This window comes from Musca domestica, unplaced genomic scaffold, assembly GCF_030504385.1.
Source record: "Musca domestica strain aabys unplaced genomic scaffold, Musca_domestica.polishedcontigs.V.1.1 613, whole genome shotgun sequence".
In the NCBI taxonomy this organism is placed as follows: domain Eukaryota; kingdom Metazoa; phylum Arthropoda; class Insecta; order Diptera; family Muscidae; genus Musca; species Musca domestica.
This window is the reverse complement of record NW_026712368.1, coordinates 77,444-105,259: the sequence shown is the minus strand read 5'-3', so window position 1 is coordinate 105,259 and position 27,816 is coordinate 77,444. Positions and strand designations below refer to the sequence as shown.

The following is a 27,816-nucleotide window of genomic DNA, read 5'->3' as shown; positions in this document are numbered from 1 at the left end:
TGTCGAAGTGACGTCTACCCCTGTAGATGTACCTTGTATTTTTGTTAAGTTTAATCGATTTGTCGACTTATGTATCCCTAGTTTTGAGTTATTTTTGACGTTTAGTAGTTCGTGTTCGTGTGGAATTGTTTCATTCGCAGTCTTCGTTTTTACTAAAAATCTAAAGAATTATGTGTACAAATAATTTTTATAATTTTTGGTTGTAACTTTTAATTACTATGGATTGATTACGGTATCGTGGTCCATGTGGACATGTGTGTTGTGTTGTGTGCTCCAACTAAATTAATCTAGAAACCCAAGTACTGAATAACAATTTTCGGCCAATATAAGCAAATATCGACGTATTTGCAGTTAATTCATTTCCGTCTTGGAAGACCAATAACATAAATTGCTCGTATGTTTATATATTCTAATATATGCGGTAAGAATGACATGTTTAATGTGTAGTTTAAAATTTTGCATTTCCACTACTCTGCAAACACCTGACCGTGGATGAAGATCTATTCACAAAGGATTTGTCCTGCAGATAATCGCACTGCTCTGTTATCCGTGAAAATATATGTACCTCTTATTTGTTGCAATGCCTGTGTTTATATATTTGACGGCGCCTGTCCCTTTCTTTCGTTTTTGTACACAAAACAATTCGACAGATTGGAATGAAGGGGGGAGTGCGGCATAGTCGCAATTTGTTTCTCATTGGCAAGATTATCGATGTTTTCGCTATTATTTACCTTTGCAAGCCCCTATAATGCGCGACGCAGCACCTCTTCAAAGTATCATACTAGATTTTTTATCGAGGCTCGTGTGAAATAAGGTCAAGTTCTGTTGGAGACTACATAATTTGTTTGTTAGTAATTGTGAAGTTTCTTTAGTCTAACTTGTGTGCTGAATACAGAAATGTGATTTCTGATTCCACGATTTAAATATCCACTATTATATGGGGAGAATATAGTAAGACGTTTTGGCTTAAAATTGTGTAACAAACGAAATGATAAGGGTAGACCAACCTTTATTAAACTGATAGACTTTTATTCAGACTTGAAGTCGATTCAGTCCCGTCTGTACCTGCACACGTCGTTCATCGGAACCTTGGTATCACTCTAATAGTCGTAATTTTATTAAATTGTTGTCCCGATCCCTTAAAACTGTAATATAAACACATGATTTGATTTGCACCGAATTCTAAATATCATTTAACATTATTACATATATATTGCTTTTCACCTTTTTTTGTTTGTTCCAACCCCTTCATAAGATTTGTATAACTTGCAATAATTGTTTTCAGTAGTAACAATGTCTTGTTTATAGTGCACAGTAAAACACTATCTGATGCGAGAAAAAATATGCTCTTGTCTCTGAAATGTATATTATTTTAAACGTCTTTTTCGGCAATATAAACTGTTTTAGAGACTGCAGGAATCCATTATATGTCCTGGCAACTTGAAATTAATTTATTTATTCATAAAACTAATCGCACTCGGAATAAGTATTTGGATATCCTTTAACACTAATGGGAAACAGATCCAGCTGGAGAGACAAAACTTGTTTCCTCATTTACCTATAAAAATAAATTTAATATATCGACATATATTGTAACCCAGGAAGAGCTGATATGTATTTAGAGAGCATCGATAATGCATATTGGCATGCTTTTTCTTTTCATAGCTTCCTTACACTCAAAACCTTTAACCTGGTTAACCGTAATAATTAACCAATTACAAGAAAAAACGACATTATTTCTTTTGAAATTTGTGCATTTGATACATTTTCAAAACATTTTTGATCACTTTACTAGTTGACTTGAGGTAATTATGAAACTTTAAGATCGGTGGATTATCCATTTCATTCCATATAAATAAATAAATAGAAATAAATCAACTCCTTTGCTGTAAACAAATCTGTCTATTGCACATATCAAATTTTTATCGGGAGGATATTCAATATGATAAAATTTCAGAAGTGGTCAGGTAATTTTATTTTCTATTTTAGACTGATGTAGATTACAAAAATTATCTGGAAGAGACAATTAATGTTCGTAAAAGTGACACTCATCTACCAATCGCAAGAGGGCTCAAGAGTGAGACAGCTTTAGTTTTATTAAAAAAGAACAATTGCTTCTTTTACTTAACTTTTTGTTAAAAGAATGGCCACCTGTCCACTTCCATCACACACTGTGTCATTGTTTGCCCAATTTATCCACCGTCCATTATTTACCATGCACTGTAGCAAGGTGCATATACATACTTTGTATATGATATTGGGTCCGCGAATACCACTGCAAATTTAGGGAATGACTCATAATTTGTTGGGTTTCTGATAATGGGCAATATATTTTTCGTGAGCTGTAGCCTTTATAGGTATTTCCGTCCAAAAACTCACTCTCAATTCACATTTTCAATAGAGAGTACCATACTATGTGCAATATTTTGTGATTAACTGTAAACTACACCTAACATACAAACAATGACCCATGTAACAAATTTTTAGGCTATAGCTTTAGTAAACATTTTTCATCACTTAAAAGCAAACGAACCATATCTTGTGCGTTGTGGTATATTTTGTATCTTATTGTGCTAATTTAAAACGTAACTTTGGAGGTCACCATAAAGTAGATTTAAAATTCTAGCTTTAACCGATGACTTGCTATTTCACACATGCGTAGAATATATCTCATGCCCTTGATAAGTTGAATTCTTATAACATTCGTACTTTAGGTACTTATCAATGTATCATTTCTAAGAGACAACATGTTTTTAATGGAAGTAAATTTGATTCATATCTTTGTGAATGGTTCATTCTTAACACAACCAGAAGAAGTACTTTTCAAACTTGATTATGCTAACACCACTCTAAATGTTGTGTGGTTTGTAACCTTGAGTAAGACTAAAATAAATCTACTGGAGTGCGTTAAATTAGCTTTGAATTCACAAAGCGCTTTACGAAGGACCATTCTAAAACTATTGATTTAAACGTAGATCGTACCGAAGTATATTTCAACAAATAATTAAAAGGGCATCGGTATGTTTCGAGTGGGACTCTATGGAAGACAATAAACATACAAAAGTAGTGACCATGTGATTTAACGATTGGTATACAGAATTTGACGTGTTCCTTTGAATTGATGCAGGTGATACATTGAACTGATATTCTCCTTTGTAATGTCTTCCAATGAAGTTAGCAGAATTGTTTTAACTATGCTAACACCACACTAAATGTTGTGTGGTTTTTAACCTTGGGTAAGACTAAAAAAAATCTACTGGAGTGCGTTAAATTAGCTTTGAATTCACAAACCGCTTTACGAATGGCCATTCTAAAACGATTAATTTAAACGTAGATCGTACCGAAGTATATTTCAACAAATAATTAAAAGGGCATCGGTATGTGTCGAGTGGGACTCTATGGAAGACAATAAACATACAAAAGTAGTGACCATGTGATTTAACGATTGGTCTACAGAATTTGACGTGTTCCTTTGAATTGATGCAGGTGATACATTGAACTGATTTTCTCCTTTGTAACGTCTTCCAATGAAGTTAGCAGAATTGTTTTAACTATAATACTCTAAATGTTAAATACAAATGTTTATTTAGTGAACAATTGATTTTTAGACTAATACAAGACTTATTTTAGTCCAAAAATTTGAAAGCTTTATGTATTAATTATACCCTACAACACTATGTGTTGGGGGTATTATAAGTTTGATTGGGCCAAAAATTATATAACACCACGAAATATTGGTTTCCCACATAGGAAAGTATATATGGATCTTCCTATCTCGCCGAGCTGAGTCGATCTAGCTATGTATGTCCGTCCGTCCGTCCGTCCGTCTGTCCATGTTAATTTGTAATCACTCTACAGGTCGCAATTATGGCCCGATCTTCACGAAATTTAGAATGGAGGTGGGGTTAGGGTCAGAATAGAAGCCAATTTCTTTTGGAGATGATCGCCAAATGTTTAGGTGTTGAAATGGACCAAATACTGAAAAAATGTCGGATTTTCCAGTAGCTATACAGGTCGCAATTATAGACCAATCGACGCGGAATTTCGCATGTAGCTAGAGTTTAGGGCGGGGAAGAAGCCCACTAAATTGGGTGTTAATCGTATAATATTTAGCGGGTAAAATAGACCATATCTTTTTTGTTGAAAAAATTCAAAAATTGTCATTAAACCGCGAATATTTTAAATCCCGGTGTAATCACAAAGCCATGACAAGGTTACTTCTGATCTTTACATTGATGTTAAGATCCAACAAATCGGATATATAGCAAAATATGTGCGATGTATATGTCTATCAAAGAAGATATGCTTGAAAGATTTCATATATGTCGAGAACGGCTGAACTGATTTCGACAGTTCTCATTAATTCAGAATGGCCTCTTGGCAGGAAAGAAAAAACGTCTAAAAAATCGCATAAAAATATCTCTCTAAAGACGAAAATATTGATTTTGTAACTTTTTCTCATATTTTTTCAAATTTGTCATATTTTTGGCATATTTTCATTTTGAATTAAACATTTGGTAATATTTCTACAGCTAACAAAACTAAGTAGTTAGGATATCAGGATATCATATACAGATCGCATTTATGGCCCGATCCTTACGAAATTTTGCATGGGGATAAGAAGAGGGTCAGAATAGAAGCCTACTCGTTTTGGAGATGATCGCCATATATTTAGGGGTTGAAATGGACCAAAAACCTGCAAAATTGTCAGCAGGTCGTAATTATCGCCCGGTCCTCATGCACATTTGAATGGGGTTACCGGACATTGCAAAAGCCAAGCAGTTTTGGATGGCCATCCAAAAATATTCAATGTGTGAAGGAGTTTGCCAACTTTTGTAGACAAAATACCAAAATATCCATTCCTGTGACTTATTGGAGAATTCACAAATACAGGAAAGACGCACTTCTGACGATTTCTTTAACGCTGATTTCGTTGAAGAATATAGTCAAATGTCTGTATCTCATATAGATGCATTTCAGTCAAAAACCAATAATAAATGTTAATCTTTTGCCACTTCCACCAATAAATTGGAAATGAGCAAATTAGTTAAAGTTGCTATTATTCGAAAATTAGAGAACGAAACCTGATGGTTTTCTTTTATTATTTGTCACAATATCTTGTGGAATTCTTTCGAGTATCTCGCCTATATAAACTGTATCGTTTATTATAGTGTTGTAGGGTATTCAACGGTCGGCCCCGCTCGACTGTAGCCTTTGCATACTTGTTTTATTTTTATATCCTTTACTACGAAGGGTAGTTTATGATGATCATTCAGTTTGTAACTCTTGGAAATTATCATGTAATTCCCGCCTGCATCTTGTAATCACATATTTTTCAAATTATTTGAGATAGAAGGCGCTACATATTCAATGTGGGTCAGTGTTTTGGTATAGCTCAAAAATTTGGTGGTCTTTGTAAGTTGTGGTTTTAAATTGAACTCGATGGGATATTGAATACCGAAACTTACTTTTTGGCGACGGTATTAACATTTCGGCACCCGAAAAAAAATTTATTTACTTATAATCATATAGTAAATATTTGGATAATTACAATGAGTACAGAAGCATTAGCTACAAAGGCCATCAATTCATGCTTGTTTTTAATTAACCATTATTTATATATATTTATTTATGTAAGTAAAAAGGTTGCTTTGTTGTATGTACATAAATATAGAATTTACATTTTGGTCATTTATGGTTTAATCAATTCAACACCTCTGCTTTGCAAAAATGTGTGTTGTTGTTTGGATAGTTTGCTGCAAGATTGAAGCATGGGCTTCTCGTCTAACGGAACTCGGCATTTGGGACAGTTATTATCCATATTCTCATTAGTTATGTTTTGATGTGTTGGGATTGTTTGCTCCATGCGTTAATTTATTTTGTTATTGAAGCACGATCGAAAGCTTTGTTAGCAATAGGGAGGCAGATCTTTGGGCCACTGACACATGTGCTAATGAAAACAGGAATTTGTCGTTGTGCTAATTGGACTGGTTCAGTTTTACCGGCAATACAGTAACGCGAGCGCATTCACCTAATGTTTGACTAGACTGTATTTATGGGGAAATCACAATATGGTGTTGTGCAAGAACTAAGGCAGATAAATCCCTGCAATTTAACTGTTATTTTTAATATCAAGAATAAATTCGACCAAACATCGTAACTGTTGCATGTTCAGTACATGAGGTACTTAAAACCTGACCTCTCTCACCGCTTTCGTTTCCAAATCAATATTTTATACCATCTCCTATTGCTGCAACTTTCCTAAATGTTTAAAAATGATCGTGAGTCAAAATGTCAGAACTATATATATGCAAAATGTTTGCAAAGAATATTGCGAATATTGACTCATGAACAAAATGTCACAACTATATATGTGTGCATTTTGTCAGCAATTTGTATGTGATTGAAAAAGGAATATCTCGGTCCAAGTTAAACGTGTGTTTCAAATATGTTTCATACGTCTCACTTTTTATGAAAATTTCAGTTGAGAGGCATATAATTCATTGAAGATTTTATAATCACAGTTTATATACAAACAACATCACATTCCAATATTAATCTAGGAGGGTTATCATACCTGACTCGATGAAATTCATTGATGTATTCCCTGTTGCATTTTCAGAATACAATATTTAATAAAAACTATAAGGCTGTTTGGACTTCGTTTGGCTCTTCAAGTTAAAGGAAAGTGGGAAAGTCTTTTCTTTCCATAAACAATGAAAAACGACGTTGTACGATGGTCAACTCAAAAAAGGAGGAAGACATATAGCAAACTGTGTTGCAACCAAGAAAACAAGAAGTTCCCAGCATATTGTGCTGGCGAGATATCATACAATACAACATTTCTAGGCAGCTCATACGCGAGTGGTTCGCTAATTCAGTCCGTCAGATGTGATACTTTATACAATAATATAATTTTAGCTGAAGATGTAAATAAGTATGGATCTACAAACTACCCCGAACGACGAAATTGGCATAATTACTTAAACGAATATCGACATGAGAGCCGGAGGCACAGTTCCAACCGAAAATGCAGATCTAGCTATTGGTCCACGCTTATATTTGAGATAGGCATCGCCATTTTTTTGTGTTCCTTTCAGGTTAGTCTCGTTTCATGCAGCGAGTTTGAAAGCGGCTCTGTCATCGACGACAGGTCATTGCTGCATGAACTGGATTACGCCGATAAGGAGAGTAGTTTTGAAAATCATTACACGCACACTTGGGCCGTACACATACCAGATGGTGATATGGATAGCAAAGCTGATGCAGTGGCGCATGATAACGGATTTGTAAATATGGGCAAAGTAAGTAAAAACATATTAATTTAGTTTCGCTATTTGTGTACGAAAAAATAAAAAAATATTGGTTTACTTCGATTGAGTTGATAGAGATATAACTTTTAAATTTGGCACAAAACATTTGACAAAAGGTAAACTAAGAATAACGTTGCAATTTGAATGTGATTTCCAGATATTTCAAGATCATTATCTGTTCGCTCATCACAAGGTAGCAAAGCGATCAGTGGAACCTTCTACAAATCACCAATCAAGACTTGATGAAGATGGACGTGTCACTTGGTCTAAACAACAAATTGCCAAATCCCGTCGGAAAAGGGACTTCATACGAATGAGGCCTTCACGAACTTCGTCGAGGTCCGCCTCTTCAAGGGTAAAGGCCATGCCTTTTACAGACCCTAAATGGGAGCACATGTGGTATTTGGTAAGTAAATCAGAATGATTCGTGAAAACAGTGATTGTACGTTTCTTCTAGAATCGAGGCGGCGATTTGGACATGAATGTAATACCGGCGTGGAAAGAAGGTATTACGGGCAAAGGAATTGTGGTTACTATCTTAGACGATGGCCTTGAGTCCGATCATCCTGATATAATAAACAACTATGTATGTGAATCGATGTGTTTATCTACAGTACATATGATGATAAATAACTTACGCATATTACAGGACCCAAAGGCTTCTTATGACGTGAATAGTCATGACGAAGATCCTATGCCTCATTACGATTTGGCCGACTCAAATCGACATGGCACAAGATGTGCGGGCGAGGTTGCCGCAACTGCAAATAATTCAATATGTGCTGTAGGAATTGCGTTTGGTGCCAGTGTTGGCGGTGTCCGAATGTTAGATGGGGACGTTACTGATGCCGTAGAAGCTCGTTCGCTGTCTTTAAATCCGCAACATATAGACATATATAGTGCATCTTGGGGTCCGGATGATGATGGAAAAACGGTTGATGGACCAGGAGAACTAGCCTCTCGCGCCTTCATAGAAGGTGTCACTAAAGGAAGAGCGGGAAAGGGTAGCATTTTCATTTGGGCTTCAGGAAATGGAGGCAGGGAGATGGATAATTGCAACTGTGATGGTTATACAAATTCAATTTGGACACTGTCAATTTCTAGCGCCACCGAAGATGGCTTTGTGCCTTGGTATTCGGAGAAATGTAGTTCTACTCTGGCAACAACATATAGCAGTGGAAGCCAGGCTGAAAAACAGGTTGTTACCACAGATTTGCATCATTCGTGCACAGTATCCCATACAGGAACCTCTGCTTCGGCTCCGTTGGCGGCCGGTATAGCTGCTTTGGTACTTGAATCCAATAATAACCTAACGTGGCGTGATATGCAACATATTGTCGTAAGGACAGCTAAGCCAGCCAACCTAATGGATCCCACTTGGTCTAAGAATGGTGTCGGCAGAAGGGTGAGTCATTCATTTGGCTACGGCCTAATGGATGCCGCAGCTATGGTTAAACTAGCTCGTCAATGGAAAACTGTTCCCGAACAGCAGCGGTGTGAAATTAATGCACCACATGTCGATAAGTATGTACAAACCTACCCGTTCCAAAACAAAATTGTATCTTGTACCTCTTGATTTCAGAGTGATTCCGCCCAAAAGTCACATAACATTGCAACTATCAGTTAAAAACTGTTTGAACATAAATTTTTTGGAACATGTTCAAGCCAAGATTACCTTGACATCACAACGAAGGGGCGACATTCAAATAAATCTTATTTCTCCTGCTGGAACAAAAGTAACTTTACTAACGCCTAGGTATGTATGTATAAACACACTCCAGTACATAAAAAGTATACAAATTGACAGATACTAACTTTCTGAGTGTCAGGATTAGGTATACATTCCGCGTTGAAACGTGATACTTAGCAAACACTGTGTGGGGGAATGATGAGGCAAAACGGGAGAAATGAAATTAGGCAATAAATCAGCGCAATCATGAGTAATAAATTCTTGGAACATTTTCTATTCCCTACAATAACTTAGAAATCTCCTAGGAAGCTTCCTTTTCCTTTAAAAAGCAACTCTTTAAAAATTTGGCAAGAATTTTTATAATATTTAAAGCAATCAACGTAACTTTTTGTATTTATTGTGAGTAATTTCGAAGTAACAAGATTCTTAGAATCAGAGCTGTGTTTTTTAAATTTGTTGAATTTATCATGCCACCTATTTGGTTAATTTACAATGCTACCAACAATTTGTGGTATTGACGATGACATTCGGTTAGTATCTCCTAGGAATAACCTCTTTTTCCCCTACAAAGTATGTATACTTGATCTAAGAAATTATAGCTTCTTAGTTTTGAGTGAAAGCTTTATTCAAAGCCAATTGAGTAAACTGATTTTGCTGGCGGATAAATTCAAACGCTAATTCAATATAAATAATTCATTTTTATTTTACAACTAATTTTTTTAACCTTGGTTCAACAGTTTAATCTTCAGTATTTTGACGATTTAAACTCTATTTCTAATGTAACTTTTTAAAATTCGGTATTTAGGGTCGAGTTCTACCTCTCCATTTACCTCCTGTGACAGAACATTGCTATACATGCCCCATATAATACGGTATTCAGTAGTATTTCAAATTTAATATTTAAAGCTTACAATATGTAACAACATCTGAAGCATAAAAATATCTATGTGGGTTCCCGTTTTGGTATAGCTTTGATATAAAGGTACCGGCCACTATATGGTATATATGGAATCCCGATTCTATTATCGAGGGCTTCTTTAGCTCATGGTGTGGTATTAAAATGTCACTCAAGCCGAAATTAACGCTTTTTTGCCTTGTTTATTTTTAAATAGAGTGAATTGTGTGATGTCACATCTAAATTTTTTCATATACACAACTTTTTTCATATATAGAGTCCATGATACTTCGCATTCCGGCTTTAATCAATGGCCATTCATGTCTGTTCATACCTGGGGCGAATCTCCACACGGCAATTGGCAATTAGAGATTCACAACGAGGGACGATATATGGGTAAGTAGCCTTAAATTGTCGTACTTTTTGACGGTATTTTTTAATATACTCTACAAGAGGTATTTGTACAATATTGTAATAACCTGTACATATAATTACAACATTTACACATATTAATATTAATGTAATTCTTTATTATACTCAATGCTGCTTTCTGGATATTGTCTCAAAATTACACATTGATATGCTTAAATGAATACTTAAATCCGTTTGAACCGATTGTTTAAACGATAACTAACCTAAGGTCATGCTCTACTTAGAGAGTGGTCATTAATATTTTATGGTACTACCCAATCCATTGACCCAAATGATCCAGTTTCCACACCTCGCACAAACTTTGACATCACAACTCCGAATTCAAGTTCAACTACTACCAGCCTGTACCAAATTTATTCTGCACAATATCCACGCATACCATCAACTAATTTTATTTCGTCTAAATTGGGAGCAGGTGGAAAATTCTCCTTAAATAAATTAACAGCCAATCCTTCGAATATAGTTAACAATTTCGCTTTGCCAAATGCAACATTGAGCCATGTTGTTCCCAATAAAAAATTTACAATGAAGCAAGGTTCATCTTCTCAGAATAATAAGAATTCTAAACAAAATAAAAACTTTAAGGCGAGGCCTCAGGACAACGCGAAGTTCAACAAAAATAACAAAGTGAAATCGAAGGAGAGTAGTTCAACATCTACACCGACTCCAAAGAACAAATTTTATCGCATATCACAGCAAGGCAAAATCTCATCATCGAAATCAACATCTTCTTCTGAAAATTTAAAATCAAAAACAGGGAAAACTCAGCATTCATCCGAGCGACTGCAGGCTTCTATTGATCACAAATCAAACAAGAAAGTTGTTGGTGATTTGCCAATTACAAATTCAAAGAAGGTAGTGACGTATGGTTCCGGAGAAAGCAATGCGAAATTGCACGTGAAAGCTACGAAGCAGGTCAAGAATCTCCTATCCACAAGAATTCCCACAACAACAACTGAATTGTCAGCGACGAATCGTATCCAAACTTCATCGGTACAGTCTAATCAACGTATTACCAAACTCTTTGAGCGTTATGAAAAAATACAATCGATATTCCCAGAGTTTCAGCCGTATCAACCAGTGCTGAAAGATCAAAAGGAAAATATTACAAAAATAGAAATTGAGAAATCGTTAAAAACAAACCATTCAATGTCACTTCCATTTAATGTTTCCACTAATCCTAGCGGCAGTTTTACAAAGCCATCACGTGAAAATACACGCAAACTGTCATCCAGTTTTGTGCCAGACCAAAATATTTTAAAGAAGCAGCAACTTTTATTGGCCGCAGCCGGAGTTAGTGGCGGAACTCAAAGACCAATAAGTGGCACTCTAACGTCATCACAGAAAAAAATATTTAATGGTACAACAGTTGTTGTAAATGTTGCATTGAAATCTGAAATGTTCCTTATCATTTTTTATGATTTTATTCTGAGTGTAAAGATGTTGCAAAGCATGTTTTTCATAGATCGTAGGTATTCTAAAAACAATTTAATTTCCATTTATTTTTTGATTAAAAAATGTTATTTTTGAATACATTTTTTGTACGTCCATATGAGTATAAAGCTCAAAGACATAGAAGTGTAAAGATAGGATAGGATGTAATAGGATAGGATAATTATTATCACTAGGTGAAAATAGATCTGTTGTTACGATATCATAACAATATGTTGCATTTAGATCTGAAATGTTCCTTATAATTATTTATGATTTTAGTCTGAGTGTAAAAATGTTGCAACGCATGTTTTTCATAGATAGTAGGTATTTTGAACACAATTTTATTTCCATTTATTATACCCTCCACCTTGAAAAAGAGGGTAAATTAAATTTGTCATTCCGTTTGTAACATCCCTTAATATTCATCGTAGACCATAAAGTATATATATTTATGATCAGTATAAAATTCTAAGTCGATTTAGCGATGTCCGTCTGTCTGTTGAAATCACTATACAGCCCACATTATTTGAAGTAGAGCTTCAAAATCTGGCAGAAAAATTTGTATTGTGTCAAGGATGGTTGGTACGGTCTAAAAATTGGTAATTGTAGTTCACAATGGGTTTAAGCTTCGGTGGCGTAACTATGTATGTATAGGTCCTCGTTTTCCTGTGGCGCACAAGTAACGATACCCATCGACATTCGGCATTTTGATAATACTAGTCACATTTACCCACGAAATTGTTTCAAATTAGGTATATAACAAGACTTGGTACATGACAATCCTTAAAAATTGGCCCCCATATAACAGACTCACTCACTTTATGGCTTTTTTGAAATGTTTAACAGCATTACCCAAACGTTTTTACTACTATTTGTAGTTTAAAGTGGAAAACGTTTAAATATATAAATTTTTTTCTTTGCCCAAAGGTGGAGGGTATCAAAAGTTCGGCCCGGCCGAATTTTTTTGTTTTTTTATAACCTCCACCATATTCCACCTCATTCCGTTTGTAACACCTCGAAATATACATTTTAGACCCCACAAAGTATATATATTCTTGATCAGCACAAAGTTCTATGGCGATTTAGCAATGTCCGTTCGTCTGTCCCTCTATCCGTCTGTCCGTCTGTGGAAATCACTCAAGCTTCCGAACGAAATGAAGGAGGTTGATAAAAGTATACTCAAACGTGTATTCGGTCTGCAGGACTTTTGGTATTGAAAATGGGCCATGTAGGTCCACGTCGTCGTATAGCTATATAGTTTCAAATTTCGCATTTGAAGTTCGTAGTGGGTACTACAGCCTATGACAGAAAATTGTCTGTGAATTAGAATTTAGAATTTTCAACGGATTTTATTTTTATGAAAATTGCCAAATTTGTACCAAATGGTGCAGGGTATACAAAGTTCGGCCCGGCCGAACTTTCAGCTTTTTTACTTGTTTTTGGTTAAAAAAAAGTTATTTTTGAATAAATTTTTTGTATGTCCATATGAGTATAAAGTTCAATGACATAGAAGTGTAAATATAGGACAAGCCAGTGTCAAGTTATCACCAGGTGAAAATAGATCTTTTGTTACGATATCATAACAACATAGTAACCAATGTTAAGTGATTTGAACCGCTAAGGTAATATGCAATTAATTACAAAGATCTATGAAATAGAATTTTGAAACAAATATATTGGATTGTTCAACCTCTTATTTGTCATTCTTTCCTATTATTATGTTTTTTATATTAACATACCTCTGTCATGAGCTGTTATTCAAGATAGTATAGCCACAAACCATTTTCTCAGAATGCGTTTTGTCTAGTCATTACCTTTTTATGTACTATTAATAGTATGTAGACTGAAAATATGTAGGCTAGTTTTTCGATAATGTGTTCCAAATATAGTTGTCAGAAAAAGTATTCGTATATATTTAATGAAATTATTATTGACTGATAAAAAAAAACTTCGAAATTCTGTGAACAGCCGTTTTGAAACATATAGTAGTTTTTTTTTATTCGAACATTAGTGAAGATTTTTATATATTTTTATATATTTAGTTATAAATTTCTTTATTAATCTATATGCATATTTATAAAACTAATTTATCTTCCGAAGCTTAAGCATTGTTTACAAGATTTTCGAACCCCAGCAAAGATTTTTTGCAACAACATATTTATTTATAAATGTCTATATTAATCTTTATGCACACACATATAAATATTTTGTTTTGTTGTTTACAGTCTAAGCATAGTTTTGAATGAGATACAAGCATATATTTATTTATTTATTTATTTATAATATATAATAGCCGAATTATATTTACAGAAAAATTTGTAAGTATATTCACATACAAATTTCATGTATATTTAATTAAAGGCATTATGTGCTGCGCTGTTAAGTGTTCACAACCACAGCATAGTAAATCTCGAAGACTATGGGAAACTGGCAACAAATTCAAACAGAACTGCTATCCAGCATGTGATACAAGTCCGCAAACTACACTTCAACTAATTTTTTGCACGGAACATCCGAGCAGTGATTGCGGTTATTAATTTTGATGACTACCTGATGATATGCTGTGAGTACTTCACAGCCACAGCATAGTTGACGTCAAGTTATTTAGTATCAATTACAGAACAGTAAAGCAACAGTTTTGGTTTTTGATAACTGTGACTGCCAGGTCTGAAGATACAGCATACGCTTTTGCAGTATTTTTTTTTTGTGAATGAGTGGCCGTCGTTGCAAACTTAAAAGAAGCTATACATTTACCGTCTCAACGCATTATATTATATATATTTTTTTGACACGCCGGGTCTTGAATTCACAATCTTTGTTTCCATTAGTACTGGTAATGCAGACGGTAGCTTCTTTAACCTGTTTTTCATAGGCTCATACAGCTTTCAAGTTTTATTTGGGAATGAGTGTGGGCGTCGGCGTAGGCCTAAGGTCTGTAAGATAGGCGTTCGTCGTAATATGTATGTAAGTCATGAATTCGGGTGATTTGCATGAAGGTATCGTTGAAACTCCTGGTACCTTATATTTCCGCCTATGTTTTAATATTTCATTTCATTTCATTTCATTTATTTACCTTACAAAGAAATATAAATAAGCCCACAGGGCCCATAACTTATATTATCTATCTACAATACCCTAACATAATACAAATTCAATGATTAATTCAAACTTAACAAATAACATATTAAACCTAATAATTTATCTTAATAATTCACGTGAAGCTCGAACCCTACACCTCGATTCACCATCACCAACTAAACAATAGTCTAGTAGAGCAGTGAAAAAGTGTAGCAGAAACGAGCTAAAAATAAGAGATAACTATTTTATTACTCACAAAACAGAGTATAAATAGTAACTCACATTATACCCTACAAATAAAATTAAGAAGATAATATAGTGGCTCCCCAGCCCAAACAAAAAGAAAAGCAAAAAGAAAAACCCATAATAAACCGAAGCAACCACTACAAAAACATAGCCTACATATTTAGGCGAAGGTATTCAATTACTTTAACCCTAAACAGATAATTGGTATGGGCAAAAGTACGTAAGGCCAAAGGCAGCTGATTCCACAATCTCACCGCCCTAACCACAAATGATCTCTCACCAATGGAGGACGAAAACCTTGGACACAACAATTGAGGATTTCGAGATGATCTACAAAACACAAAGTTGTCACGAAGAGGCGAGTCAAAATTGCACATAACACTGTAATGAAATTGAAGAATACGAAGATCAACGTAGCTGCTAAATGGCAATCCCAGGAGATCATTAACAAAACAAGAAACATGATCACCACGACGCAAGCCATACACATAACGAACAATCGAATTTACCGCCCTACGGATACGTTGCATTTGAGAAGAAGTAGTACCGGAGACTACCTCTAGACAATAATTTACCTGCGATAGCAGCAAGGATACAACCACTCTCTTCCTAACATGACAAGGCAAATAAGCATTAAGACAATACAGCCTCCGCAGCTGAAACCTTATGCGACAAAGCAAGGAATCAATGTGTCTCTTAAAGTCCAACTTCCGATCAATTATAATACCAAGACATTTCATTTCATCAACAAATTTCACTAACACAGAACCCACAGTAATATTAAGAGAACCACCATTACCATGATCATTGAACAGCATAGCTTTAGTTTTATTCCAATTAATCATAAGGCCATTTAGCGAAATCCACGACGAAAGAGACAAAACAATAGAATTAACCAATCCTTCCAACCCAGCAATATCAGCCTCTCTGAAGAAAACATGAATATCATCTGCATACAAAAACAGACAACACCTGTCATCAACCACTGAGTGCACAATGTCATTAATGAACATAATAAATAACAACGGTCCCAGTACAGAACCTTGCGGGACTCCACATTGGACACTACAAACTTCAGACGAAACACCCAAATGAACAACAAACTGAGACCTACCTTCCAAATATGAAGCCATTAAACGACACGCAGAAGATGAAAAACCAAACTTAACCCTCAGCTTGTCAAGTAAAAGGGAATGGTTTATCGAATCAAAAGCCTTTGACAAGTCAAGGCCCAATAATAACCCAACATCAGATGAATTAAATACATCTCTAATCATGTCAGTAAGATATAATAAGTGCGTGGTCGTACTATTATCAAATTATTAAATTATTCATTTTGATTCTTGAAAAATTCTTATTATTAACCATAATTCAAACAAGAGCGAAGGCTATAACTGAACGGGCGAACCATGTGATACAATATACTACTTTTATCAAAGACATGAAACTGTAAAGAGTAGAGTATTTAGAGTAGTCATGTATAGAAGTTTTTAGAACCGTCCTATGGGCTAGGTAACTGTGTTAATTGAATATAAATAAAAAAAATAAAGTCTGTACTAAATCTAGTCCATGGGAAAATATGAAAAGGGACTCCCCACCACAGAGACATGTTAAAATTAAAACACAACCGTAGCTATAACACTGACCTAGTCTATCAACGAATGCTAGTTAAATATTTGATAAACAACTTTAAATTGGATAAAAAACATTTTTAGCTCATTTTTACCAAATAAAGTCTGGACTAAATCTAGTCCATGGGAAAATATGAAAAGGGACTGCCCACCACAGAGACATGTTAAAATTAAAACACAACCGTAGCTATAACACTGACCTAGTCTATCAACGAATGCTAGTTAAATATTTGATAAACAACTTTAAATTGGATAAAAAATATTTTTAGCTCATTTTTACCACAAATTCGAAAGTATTTATCCACTGTAATTGTAAGAAATCATTCCAAATTAATACCATAGAGGGCACGTTTGTTGTGCAACCAGTAAATTTATCACCACATAAAATCAAATGTATGCTGCACTCAGTTTTTAGTTGTTCTTTTTTTAATGAAAAAATATGTATATTTTTGTAGCATAGTATGCATGACATAACCACTGTTCAATAGTAATTATGTGAATTAATTACTATATAAATATTGTATTTTAGCTCAAATTACTCAGTGGGATTTGATTTTCTATGGCACAGAAGAACCTGCTCAACCTGATGATCCTGTTCCTATGGCCACGGACAAATTCAACTTGGTTACTGCAGAAGCAGAACGCAATAATTTTGACTATGGCTCAAATAGTCAGTGGCGTGATACACCAAAGGTTGGTTTTAGTATATATACATATATATCAGACAACTAATATATATATATATATATATATATATATATATATATATATATATATTTTTTTTTTTTTTTTTTTTTTATTGCCCTGTAAAAGTAGTACTTTTTCGACCTTTTTAATTGTATATTAAAGATTTTTGTCGAAGCTCCTCCAAACTTGGCAAGTATTGTTAATTTTTATTGATTCCATGCATGACTCAGTTATAAGTTCAACAAATAAGACCAATTGATACCTTCATTTACTGTCAACATAATTTAAATTCGCTTTACAATCGCGTACGAAAAAAGACTGTAATCCGTGGTTGATTTTAAATTTAAAATATTTATTTATTTAATAGAAATGTGGATCATTTGTGGATGTTGGGTACAAGGTACATTCTGGGTACATTGGGTACATTCAAGGTACATTCTGCAGCTTTAATTTTGATTTTAATAATATGCTTTTTATACCCTACAACACTATGTGTTGGGGGTATTATAAGTTTGATTGGGCCAGAATTTATGTAACACCTCGAAATATTGGTTTCCCATATACGAAAGTATATATGTATCTTCCTAGCTCGCCGAGCTGAGTCGATCTAGCTATGTATGTATGTCCGTCCGTCTGTCCGTCTGTCCATGTTAATTTGTAATCACTCTACAGGTCGCAATTATGGTCCGATCTTCACGAAATTTAAAATGGAGGTGGGGCTAGGGTCAGAATAGAAGCCTATTTCTTTTGGAGACGATCGCCAAATGTTTAGGGGTTGAAATGGACCAATATTTGCAGTAGCTATACAGGTCGCAATTATAGACCAATCGATGCGGAATTTCGTATGTAGCTAGAGTTTAGGGCGGGGAAGAAGCCTACCAATTATGGTGGTCATCGGATAATATACCACCATATATTTTGTGTTGAAAAAATTCAACATTTTTCATTAAACCGCGAATATTTTAAATTCCGGCGAAATCACGAAGCCATGAAAAGGTTACTTCTGACCTTTACATTGATGTTAACATCCAACAAATCGGATATATAGCAAAATATGTGCGATATATATGTCTATCAAAGAAGATATGCTTGAAAGATTTCTTATATGTCGAGAACGGCTGAACTGATTTCGACTGTTCTCATTAATTCAGAATGGCCTCTTGGCAGGAAACAAAAAACTTCTAAAAAATTCCACAAAAATATCTCTCTAAAGATAAAAATATTGATTTTGTAACATTTTCTCATATTTTTTCAATTTTGTCATATTTTTGGCATATTTTCATTTTGAATTAAACATTTGGTAATATTTCTACAGCTAACAAAACTAAGTAGTTAGGATATCAGGATATCATATACAGATCGCATTTATGGCCCGATCCTTACGAAATTTTGCATGGGGATAAGAAGAGGGTCAGAATAGAAGCCTACTCGTTTTGGAGATGATCGCCATATATTTAGGGGTTGAAATGGACCAAAAACCTGCAAAATTGTCAGCAGGTCGTAATTATCGCCCGGTCCTCATGCACATTTGAATGGGGGTTACCGGACATTGCAAAAGCCAAGCAGTTTTGGATGGCCATCCAAAAATATTCAATGTGCGAAATAGTTTGCCAACTTTTGTAGACAAAATACGAAAATGTCCCTTCCAGTGACTCTTTGGAGAATTCACAAATACAGGAAAGACGCACTTCTGACTATTTCGTTAAGGCTGATTTCGTTGAAGAATATAGTCAATTGTCTGTATCCCATATAGATGCCTTTCAGTCAAAAATCAATAATAAATGTTATTCTTTTGCCACTTCTGAGAGATTATAGATCTTTGGGAAATATTGGTTCCAGATCTAGGAAGACTATTTACGTGCAACATCTACCAATAAATTGGAAATGGAAATACGGATCCACTGTACATTTAAGTCTATGATGCGTGATTCACAATCTAGCATTGAATATGGTTCCCAACATATCACACAGAAATTTCGTGTTTTTCTTCCAAGCTCTTTCTGAGTAACTGACTTCTTTTTCAGATTAATGATGTACAGAATTATTTCTCTATTATAATTTAATTTCTTGAACACGGGTTTGTTGTTCAAAACATACAAAACAGCATTTTTAAACATGGTTTTTATTTTCCACTTTATATGGTCTGTGCTATACCGACGCATGATTCTCATTGAGATATATTACAATAATAGTCGTAGTGGATATCACAAAAAAGTTTGTGATCAAGCGGTTGTTGTTGTTGTTGTTGTATCAGTAGTACATATGGGTGCTTGCATTCTGCTAATCTTGTCCAAGCTCCCGGTTTAAAAATTCGGCTACTTTAACGGACTGTAGCCCGAGATCTTCTGGAGTGAGTGGAATAGATTTGGCTGTGCAATTAAAGAGGTGCAGCGTATTGTGCGGGCCTGCATCACACGCCGGGCAGACGTCACACAAATCTTCGTCAATTCGTGCCCAATACGAATTGAGACGACTACACCATTCTGAACGTAATTGCTCCAAAACTACCCGGGTTTGCCTTGACAGCTGGCGTTCTTCAGCTGCAATGGATTGGGGGTGGACTCCGAGGACGGCATTCATTCTGTAGTTGCTGATAGCATCTGCGACTGCATCGGTATGAATGCCACTCAGACCTGCTTGATAGACTTCTTGATGTAGAGGTTCTCTTTTATAGCGTTTTATAGCGTTCACGGTAACACTCAAGCAGGTATTGAACGAAAGCATATTATTATGCTGACGTAAGGGAAGGACTTTCGCCTCCTTATGTAGATGGTCTACTGGTGTCATGAGGAGGCTCCCTGTCGCATTCTGGTAGGTTTGGATGTGCTTCCACTGCGTAGCTTTAGTTTTCGCACATTGGAGCCGCATACCTGATCACAGACCAACCTATCGTTTCCTACTTTTCATCTTGTCGCATAGCTGTGACTTGCGCGGACGACTTGAACAAGCGGTCGAATGTGACCTCTTGAATCTTGGGGTAGTTCGTGGTCGGTATTAAATTTCCCTCAACCTGCACATTCAGCTGTGTTCTCATCTCCGCGGCCATGTGGCGACCAGTATATGGAGACGATTATCGGGAGATTGTCTGAGCCAAGAGAAATGACGGGTTGCCAAGTCACGCCATTTATCAGACCAGGTGACATTATAGTTAAGTCTGGCGAACTGTGACATTCTCCTCTTATTCGGGTGGGGCATACTCGTTTAACGTGCAGAATGTGCAGCCAAATCTATTCCACTCACTCCAAAAGATCTCGGGCTACAGTCCGTTAAAGTAGCCGAATTTTTAAACCGGGAGCTTGGACAAGATTAGCAGAATGCAAGCACCCATATGTACTACTGATACAACAACAACAACAACAACAACCGCTTGATCACAAACTTTTTTGTGATATCCACTACGACTATTATTGTAATATATCTCAATGAGAATCATGCGTCGGTATAGCACAGACCATATAAAGTGGAAAATAAAAACCATGTTTAAAAATGCTGTTTTGTATGTTTTGAACAACAAACCCGTGTTCAAGAAATTGAATTATAATAGAGAAATAATTCTGTACATCATTAATCTGAAAAAGAAGTCAGTTACTCAGAAAGAGCTTGGAAGAAAAACACGAAATTTCTGTGTGATATGTTGGGAACCATATTCAACACTAGATTGTGAATCACGCATCATAGACTTTAAATGTACAGTGGATCCGTATACATTCTAAAAAAGCATATTATTAAAATCAAAGTTAAAGCTGCAGAATGTACCTTGAATGTACCCAATGTACCCAGAATGTACCTTGTACCCAACATCCACAAATGATCCACATTTCTATTAAATAAATATTTTAAATTTAAAATCAACCACGGATTACAGTCTTTTTTCGTACGCGATTATAAAGCGAATTTAAATTGTGTTGACAGTAAATGAAGGTATCAATTGGTCTTATTTGTTGAACTTATAACTGAGTCATGCATGGAATCAATGAAAATTAACAATACTTGCCAAGTTTGGAGGAGCTTCGACAAAAATCAAAAATCAATTAAAAAGGTCGAAAAAGTTGGTGCAAATAACAGCAAGTATACTTTTAGTTTTTTCAACTTAGTTAATGATAATGTAAAAATTATCTAATATTACAGATTCGATTAGTAGCAATGTGAAAATGTGCGGTAGTTTACCGCAGATATTTATGCGAATTGTCTTAAAAATGTTTGGCTTTTATTTTAAAAGAAACAACTATGTTAATAACTTTTTTTTATATAATTTCAGCTTGGTGAATCCGGTATGGAGAACCACGATCGCACAAATACAAGTTGCCTGAAAGCTACAATAAATCTCCAGTGCTTAGGTTTGTCCTTATTAACTATTATATATTCCTATATTTCTTTTAATAACCTCTTCAGTCGAAAGAGATAATTCTTTACACCAATGTCTCTAACAATAAGCTAAATGGGAAATGTTAGCCATTAGATACCCTGTACAGAGTAAACAACAATTTAGTTATAACTTAGCCAACAAATTATATACACACATGTAGATATAAGTAAAACATTATATAGAATCAAATTTTAGAACAGACAGAAAACAATTTTTTAAATGTAATCTATAGGTGGCGCCCTGGAGTTAAGCTATTAATACTACAATGGAATCAATGGTTGTCTAGTGTACGTGTAAAACTATTTGCACGCCTTACATTGGGTGACGACTTTAGAATCGTCAACTGCACTTTGTAAACTAGATATTTGGGTCGGGCCTTCGAGTCATGAGTAGCTTCATATAGTTTCAATTTGTACTTAGGTTTTCCGTCATTCCTACCTCGTAGGGGGATAAAAACACATTATAAAATATACAAAATATTTGTTTTAAACATAAAAGAATGTGCGTGAATTTTCATTATCTAATATATATATATATATATATATATATATATACACATTATAAAATATACAAAATATTTGTTTTAAACATAAAAGAATGTGCGTGAATTTTCATTATCTAATATATATATATATATATATATATATATATATATATATATATATATATATATATATATATATATATTTTTTTTTTTTTTTTTTTTGGCGTTTGAAACATGTAATATATTGAAATTTTTAAGAAAATAGTAATGCTTCCCAAGAATGAAAATGCTACTTTTTCGGTTGTATAGAAGCTTTTAAACATTAAAAAAGTGAACAGGTGATTTTTTTGAGAATTACAAAAACAACTCAATATGGATTGTTCTGTAGTCCTCTGAAACCAGACTCAGTTTCTGGATATATTTGGAAAACCTTTTAGATTTACACCATATAAACTTCTTAACAACTTGTAATAAAAAGTGCATAAACCTATACTAAATTAATGTACCAAAATAATGTTCAAAATTTCTAATTAGTGTCAATCAATACATAACGTTTCTTAAAGGAGCTCTGTTTTCGTAAATGAAATATGTTTTGTGAAAAGTGACAATGATCCACGTTTACAATCAACAACAATCATGCATCTGATACTGTGTGGGGCTTATGTTTTGCATAACAATCTTTAACTTTGTTTGTTAATGTCAATATGCATCGAATCATTAGTCTTGCACCTTTTTGAAGAGTCATTTCTATAATGGAAATGAAATGTCAAAATGTTGGTTTTATAGTATTAAATCTATCGCCCAATAAAGTAAAAATAAACATGAGCACAAATATTATTAACCCAATTTTTCGCCTGCATTAGTGCGGGGGTGCATACTTCTGTCTCATTGGGTCTAAACAAATAGACAACCGGTTAAGCAAGCCAAACAATAAAAATAGTTTTTGTTGTCAACATATGGAGACTGCCAATTTTTAAAAGAGCTAGTGCCGTATAAAATGCTAAATTAATCCTTTGTTTTGATAAATTCGACAAGTTGTATTATATTGATCCTATAATTATTACGAATATCAAAATTTTTGTTTTGTCATAAAAATATATGTTTCTGTTGGTTTTCTAATCGATCAATAGTATTAGTTTGAAGTCAAATTTGTTTTTAAATACAAAAGTAAGTTATTAAAGCTTAGTCACGCAATTACGACATGCCACCGGACGCCTATTGAAAATTGTGCTGCCAGACTTTTGATCATGCCAATAGTTTGTATATTGCCGGAAAGTCATACCATGCTCTTATTTGTGGCAGGCGTACACCTTCACAAATGAATTTAACATATCCATTTGTATAGTAACACAAATATAATTATTTACATCTGCGGATGCATACTGAGTGCAATAAAATATTTTAAGTTTATCAAATTTGTTTTTAGACAATGGATGTTACAGTGCAATTTCTATAGTTTGCTTATGTAATTAACTCGACTATAACACACATATCTCTGTTATACCCTATAGCAATATATACACATACATGTTTTGTTTAATCGTTAATTTTGTTTTGTCGAGATGCTGTCACATATAGCTCTCATAGATTAGTAAGGTATATATAGAGTCCTATTCGTGCACACTAACTCCGTGCGCATTTGTTGAATACCATTTATTTTACCCAATTATTAATGAGTTACTTGCAGCCTAACTGATGTTTTTTCAACATTCCATGTTGCATTTTTGGCATATCGTTAGCATGACAAGTTTATTTTATACGAGGAATTCATTATTCCCAGAGGCCACTGAGCATAGCGAATGGGTATCGAACATAGGAGGGGAAATTTATTTACGTATGTATGTATGTCGTAGCGCAAATTGAGATAAGCTTACGTACACCAGACTAAGGAGGAGATGATCACTTATATTTTACAACTTAGCGTACTTAAATGCCAAATTGTTTAACTTGAAGTAAACTAGGGAATATACTACGTATTATTATTTACAAACCTATTCCGGTGTATGCATACCGACTTATCAATTAGACACCAACATAATAATATAACAATATGTATTGTAATAAAGCAACAAATTGTAAAGAAAATAAATAATAAGTTTGCAATAATAAACGCCAATAGTTTCATATGAAACAAATATGTATATAAAAGCATTCTGAAATTACATTTAAAAATACCTAAATAAAGAGGAACCTAATTGAAATGCTGAATAGATAATTGTCATTGTATGTATAAGGTAAGCGAAAATGTGCTTAACTCCGCGATTTGTCGCTATCAAGATACAGCAAGTGTCTATTGATGAGCCAGTTCTTAAAAAAATAAAAGCAACTTATAGAAAATTGGAGGTGAGTGAGAGTCATACATCAAATGTTTTCTTTTCTTTTAATCTTTTGTTTCATTGCGTTTCGTTTCTTTTCGGAAAATAGTCGCAATGGTACTTATGTGGTTCATCAGGCATTAACCTCTTATAGTAAAAAAAAACAGCACATCTGTCCCCGAAATTCATCACTGCTCCACCTACCCACATAAGTGCTTTTATTTTTCTTTGTTGGTGACTGGTAAACAATTTTGCTTTTTGTTCTTTTGTTTTTCCTCATAATTTAAAAGCATGTTTTCGCTAGTATTTTTTTGTTAATATATTGACTGTGAGTAATGGCATCAAAGTGTTAGAATATCTACCGGTTCTGCAAAATTAACTACTGATCCTACAAGTCCCAAGAGAGACGTGTCGTTAAAAAAAGGGCAAAATTAATTTCTTCCGACATGCATTCATTTTATAAAATGTACGGTGAGCAAATAAATTGATCAAATTCTCCATTTAAAATGTTATCCAAAAATTACAATATCATAAAGATAATTTACTTTGTCTAGAACATTATTAATAAAGCAGCAATTGTTTCTATTAAAATTCCATTCCAAAAAGTAATTCGAAAGGCTCATAGGCAGTAATACATCTGGTATTGCGGTGAAACATATTTTTCAGAATTTTAACATTTTATTAAACAACACCCAACTGCTCAAAAGATCAACAAAAAAAAATAATATTAAACTTGTAGATGATTTTTCAAAAATAATTTGAATTTTTAGACTTAACAATTTTTGCTCACTGAACGCATTTGTATTTTTCTTTGTTTATTATGTTTATATGTATGAACGTGTTAATAATTTGTAGAAACTGTTTCTTTTTATTATTTTCCTAGTTTTGCACATACTTTGTGTCTGAATTAAAAACTTTATTTCAATTTTTGTTTTTAACTTAGTTTGTGCCCCGCCTACATTTTTCTATAGAGGACGTTGCTATGATATGTGCCCTGCCCATACGTACATCGCTAGGGGTCAATTACACGTCGATATGACATACAACAATCTACGTGGACAGGCACCTGATTATGAGGAATTGCAGGCCAACGATCGAAAGAAGCGGAGCAGGGGAGCGGAAGTAGGTGAAACTGATGATGATGGTCACACTTTAAACAGTCAAACTGCCTTTATCTGTGAACCGTGTGATAAAAGTTGCTTCAACTGTTTTGGTCCCTTGAGTTCCGAATGTAAAACATGTTATAGTGGGAGCCAATTGAAGAGACGACTGAATACCAACGAGTCTTATTGCGTCAATTTTTCTGAAAGGAGTTCCGGCAATGCAATAGCAAGTCAGAGATCAGATCGCGACTACCGTTCTTTGCTATTTTTGGTATTTTTGGTGCCATCTGTGATAATAATTTTAGTAGTACTTTTGAACAAATCTGAGATAAGATTTAATATCTGCAAATGCCAACGGAAAGCCGGGATTGAATCATCTGTCGATTACAGATATGATCGTGTGTCCTTAATTGCTGATGAGGAAGCCCAAGAGGAACTGGATTAAAACCTAACATCTCTGATCAACAAAATTTCCATTATTTTAATAATGCTTGTGACACAAGGCCAGATACATCAAATTTAAATAATGCAAAAGGGTTGCGGAACAATGTTGCTCATACTATACTATATAAAGACTTAGAAGCTATTACGCACTCTCTTTCAATAGTCTTTTTTATGGAAAATAGTATTGGTAAAGTTATTTAAATGATTATTTAAGACTTAGCATATATTTAAGTCTCATTAAAACTAACATTTTAGCTAAATAATTCGAAATACATAATATTGTTTAATATATGCATATGAATCGGCTTTTTCATAATTTACTTTACACTAGTTCAAATAGTAATATATGGATTTTTTGTTACTCTATTAGCGTATATCTATAATGAAACAATTTCTCTGTTCCAGAACCTGCAAAAATCTTCTAGATTTGCAATTTTTTTCGATATCATTTATTGAAAATCGGTTATCGTAGTTAAATATGCTGATCGATACGAATGTATACCAAATCTGGGGTTTAATTTTTAGGTATTAACTTGCAAATTTAAATACGAAAGCCTAGTTTATGGTATGTAAAGTTGCCTTTTCACATTTTATATTGTAGGGATTGTCTAAAATATGTTATAAAATTGTTTTTCATTATTAATAAGACGTGGAGACCAGCGTTAATACTTGTAATACTTTTTTTAAAGTTACGACAAATTTGATTAAGATTATATAATAAGTTAAACATTTCTTATGAATTTGTATATATTATTGATATTAACATCAGTTTTAGGATGTAACAAGTGTTCTCGTATATTTGGCAGTCTCCTCATTTTTAAAATGTGGATTTTTTTTTTCAAAAATTGGATCCAAAGTTTTTAATAATTCACTTTCATGACAGTATCATTAAGCCGCTTTGTGCGTATTTTAACCATTGATTTTGAAAATATTTTGTTTTTATTCTTGACAACAATAAATTTGGGAGAAGTCCAACACTCTCAGAGAAAATTGTGAACAGCTGGTAGCTCTACAATATCTTTTATTCTTCCACGAGTAATACGTTTTTAATCGAAAATTAAAAATATTTTTTTTTTCTAAGAGCGCTACCTACAATTCGACGAAGCGTACACAAAGATTCAACTTAACCACTGTTGTAAAATGTTTTGTACGTCCGTATATATTTAAGAATTTACCAAACAAGAACATTGTAAATATTTATGCTTTTTTAATTCACCCAATTTAATAGTTTCCAATTATAAACATTTCCGTTTTTTGAATTATTAATTTTTATTTTCAACATACAAAAAATAAATTGTTTAATTGTCATTTTTCAAATTGTTCAACCTTAAAAATTTCATACGTCTGGCGTATTTGGGTAACTTTCATATAAAAACATGTGTTTTTCTTGTATGCTGAAAAACGTCGACGTTGTACGTCGAACTTTATTTAACGCTTTAAAATTCAGGCAAAGACTTAAAATGGTAAAGACTATACAAAGTGCATTCTGAACAAATGGTGTGTGGCTACACCATCTAGAATTACAGCTTATGACAGAGGCATGTTAATATAAAAAGTACAATTATAGAAAATAAAGACAAATAAAAGTTTGAATATACATTCCGAAATAATTGCATATTGCCTTAGCGGTTTAAATTACCTAACATTGGTAACTATAGGTGTGTCTGGTTACCCTAAAATTTGTAACAATTGTTACTG

The 27,816-nt window shown here is 33.9% G+C and overlaps 1 protein-coding gene across 3 annotated transcripts; it reads left to right on the top strand.

Moving 5' to 3' along the window:
- Nucleotides 1–86: 86 nt before the first annotated feature.
- On the top strand, nt 87–27,435 carry LOC101893498 (furin-like protease 1). Of its 3 annotated transcripts, XM_059129510.1 has the most exons (12): nt 87–421; nt 6,623–6,867; nt 6,922–7,304; nt 7,471–7,719; nt 7,771–7,899; nt 7,963–8,837; nt 8,896–9,069; nt 10,176–10,294; nt 10,539–11,690; nt 17,249–17,412; nt 21,665–21,743; nt 25,515–27,435. In XM_059129510.1, the coding sequence occupies exons 2-12, from the start codon at nt 6,717–6,719 to the stop codon at nt 26,117–26,119; spliced, it is 4,080 nt and encodes a 1,359-aa protein (XP_058985493.1). In that variant the 5' UTR covers nt 87–421; nt 6,623–6,716; the 3' UTR covers nt 26,120–27,435. The 3 variants fall into 3 exon arrangements, with proteins under 3 accessions (XP_058985493.1, XP_058985492.1, XP_058985494.1); XM_059129509.1 differs by having other exon boundaries at nt 88–421; nt 6,623–7,304; XM_059129511.1 differs by lacking the exon at nt 10,539–11,690 and having other exon boundaries at nt 90–421; nt 6,623–7,304.
- The last annotated feature ends 381 nt before the right edge of the window (nt 27,436–27,816 follow it).

Excerpts from the sequence above, each read along its gene's own strand:
- LOC101893498 (XM_059129509.1), top strand. The coding sequence starts at position 6,717 with ATGAAAAACGACGTTGTACGATGGTCAACTCAAAAAAGGAGGAAGACA. Across the intron at positions 9,070-10,175 it reads GTAACTTTACTAACGCCTAG|AGTCCATGATACTTCGCATT; the intron begins GTATGTATGTAT and ends TTTCATATATAG. Across the intron at positions 21,744-25,514 it reads AATAAATCTCCAGTGCTTAG|TTTGTGCCCCGCCTACATTT; the intron begins GTTTGTCCTTAT and ends TTTTTAACTTAG.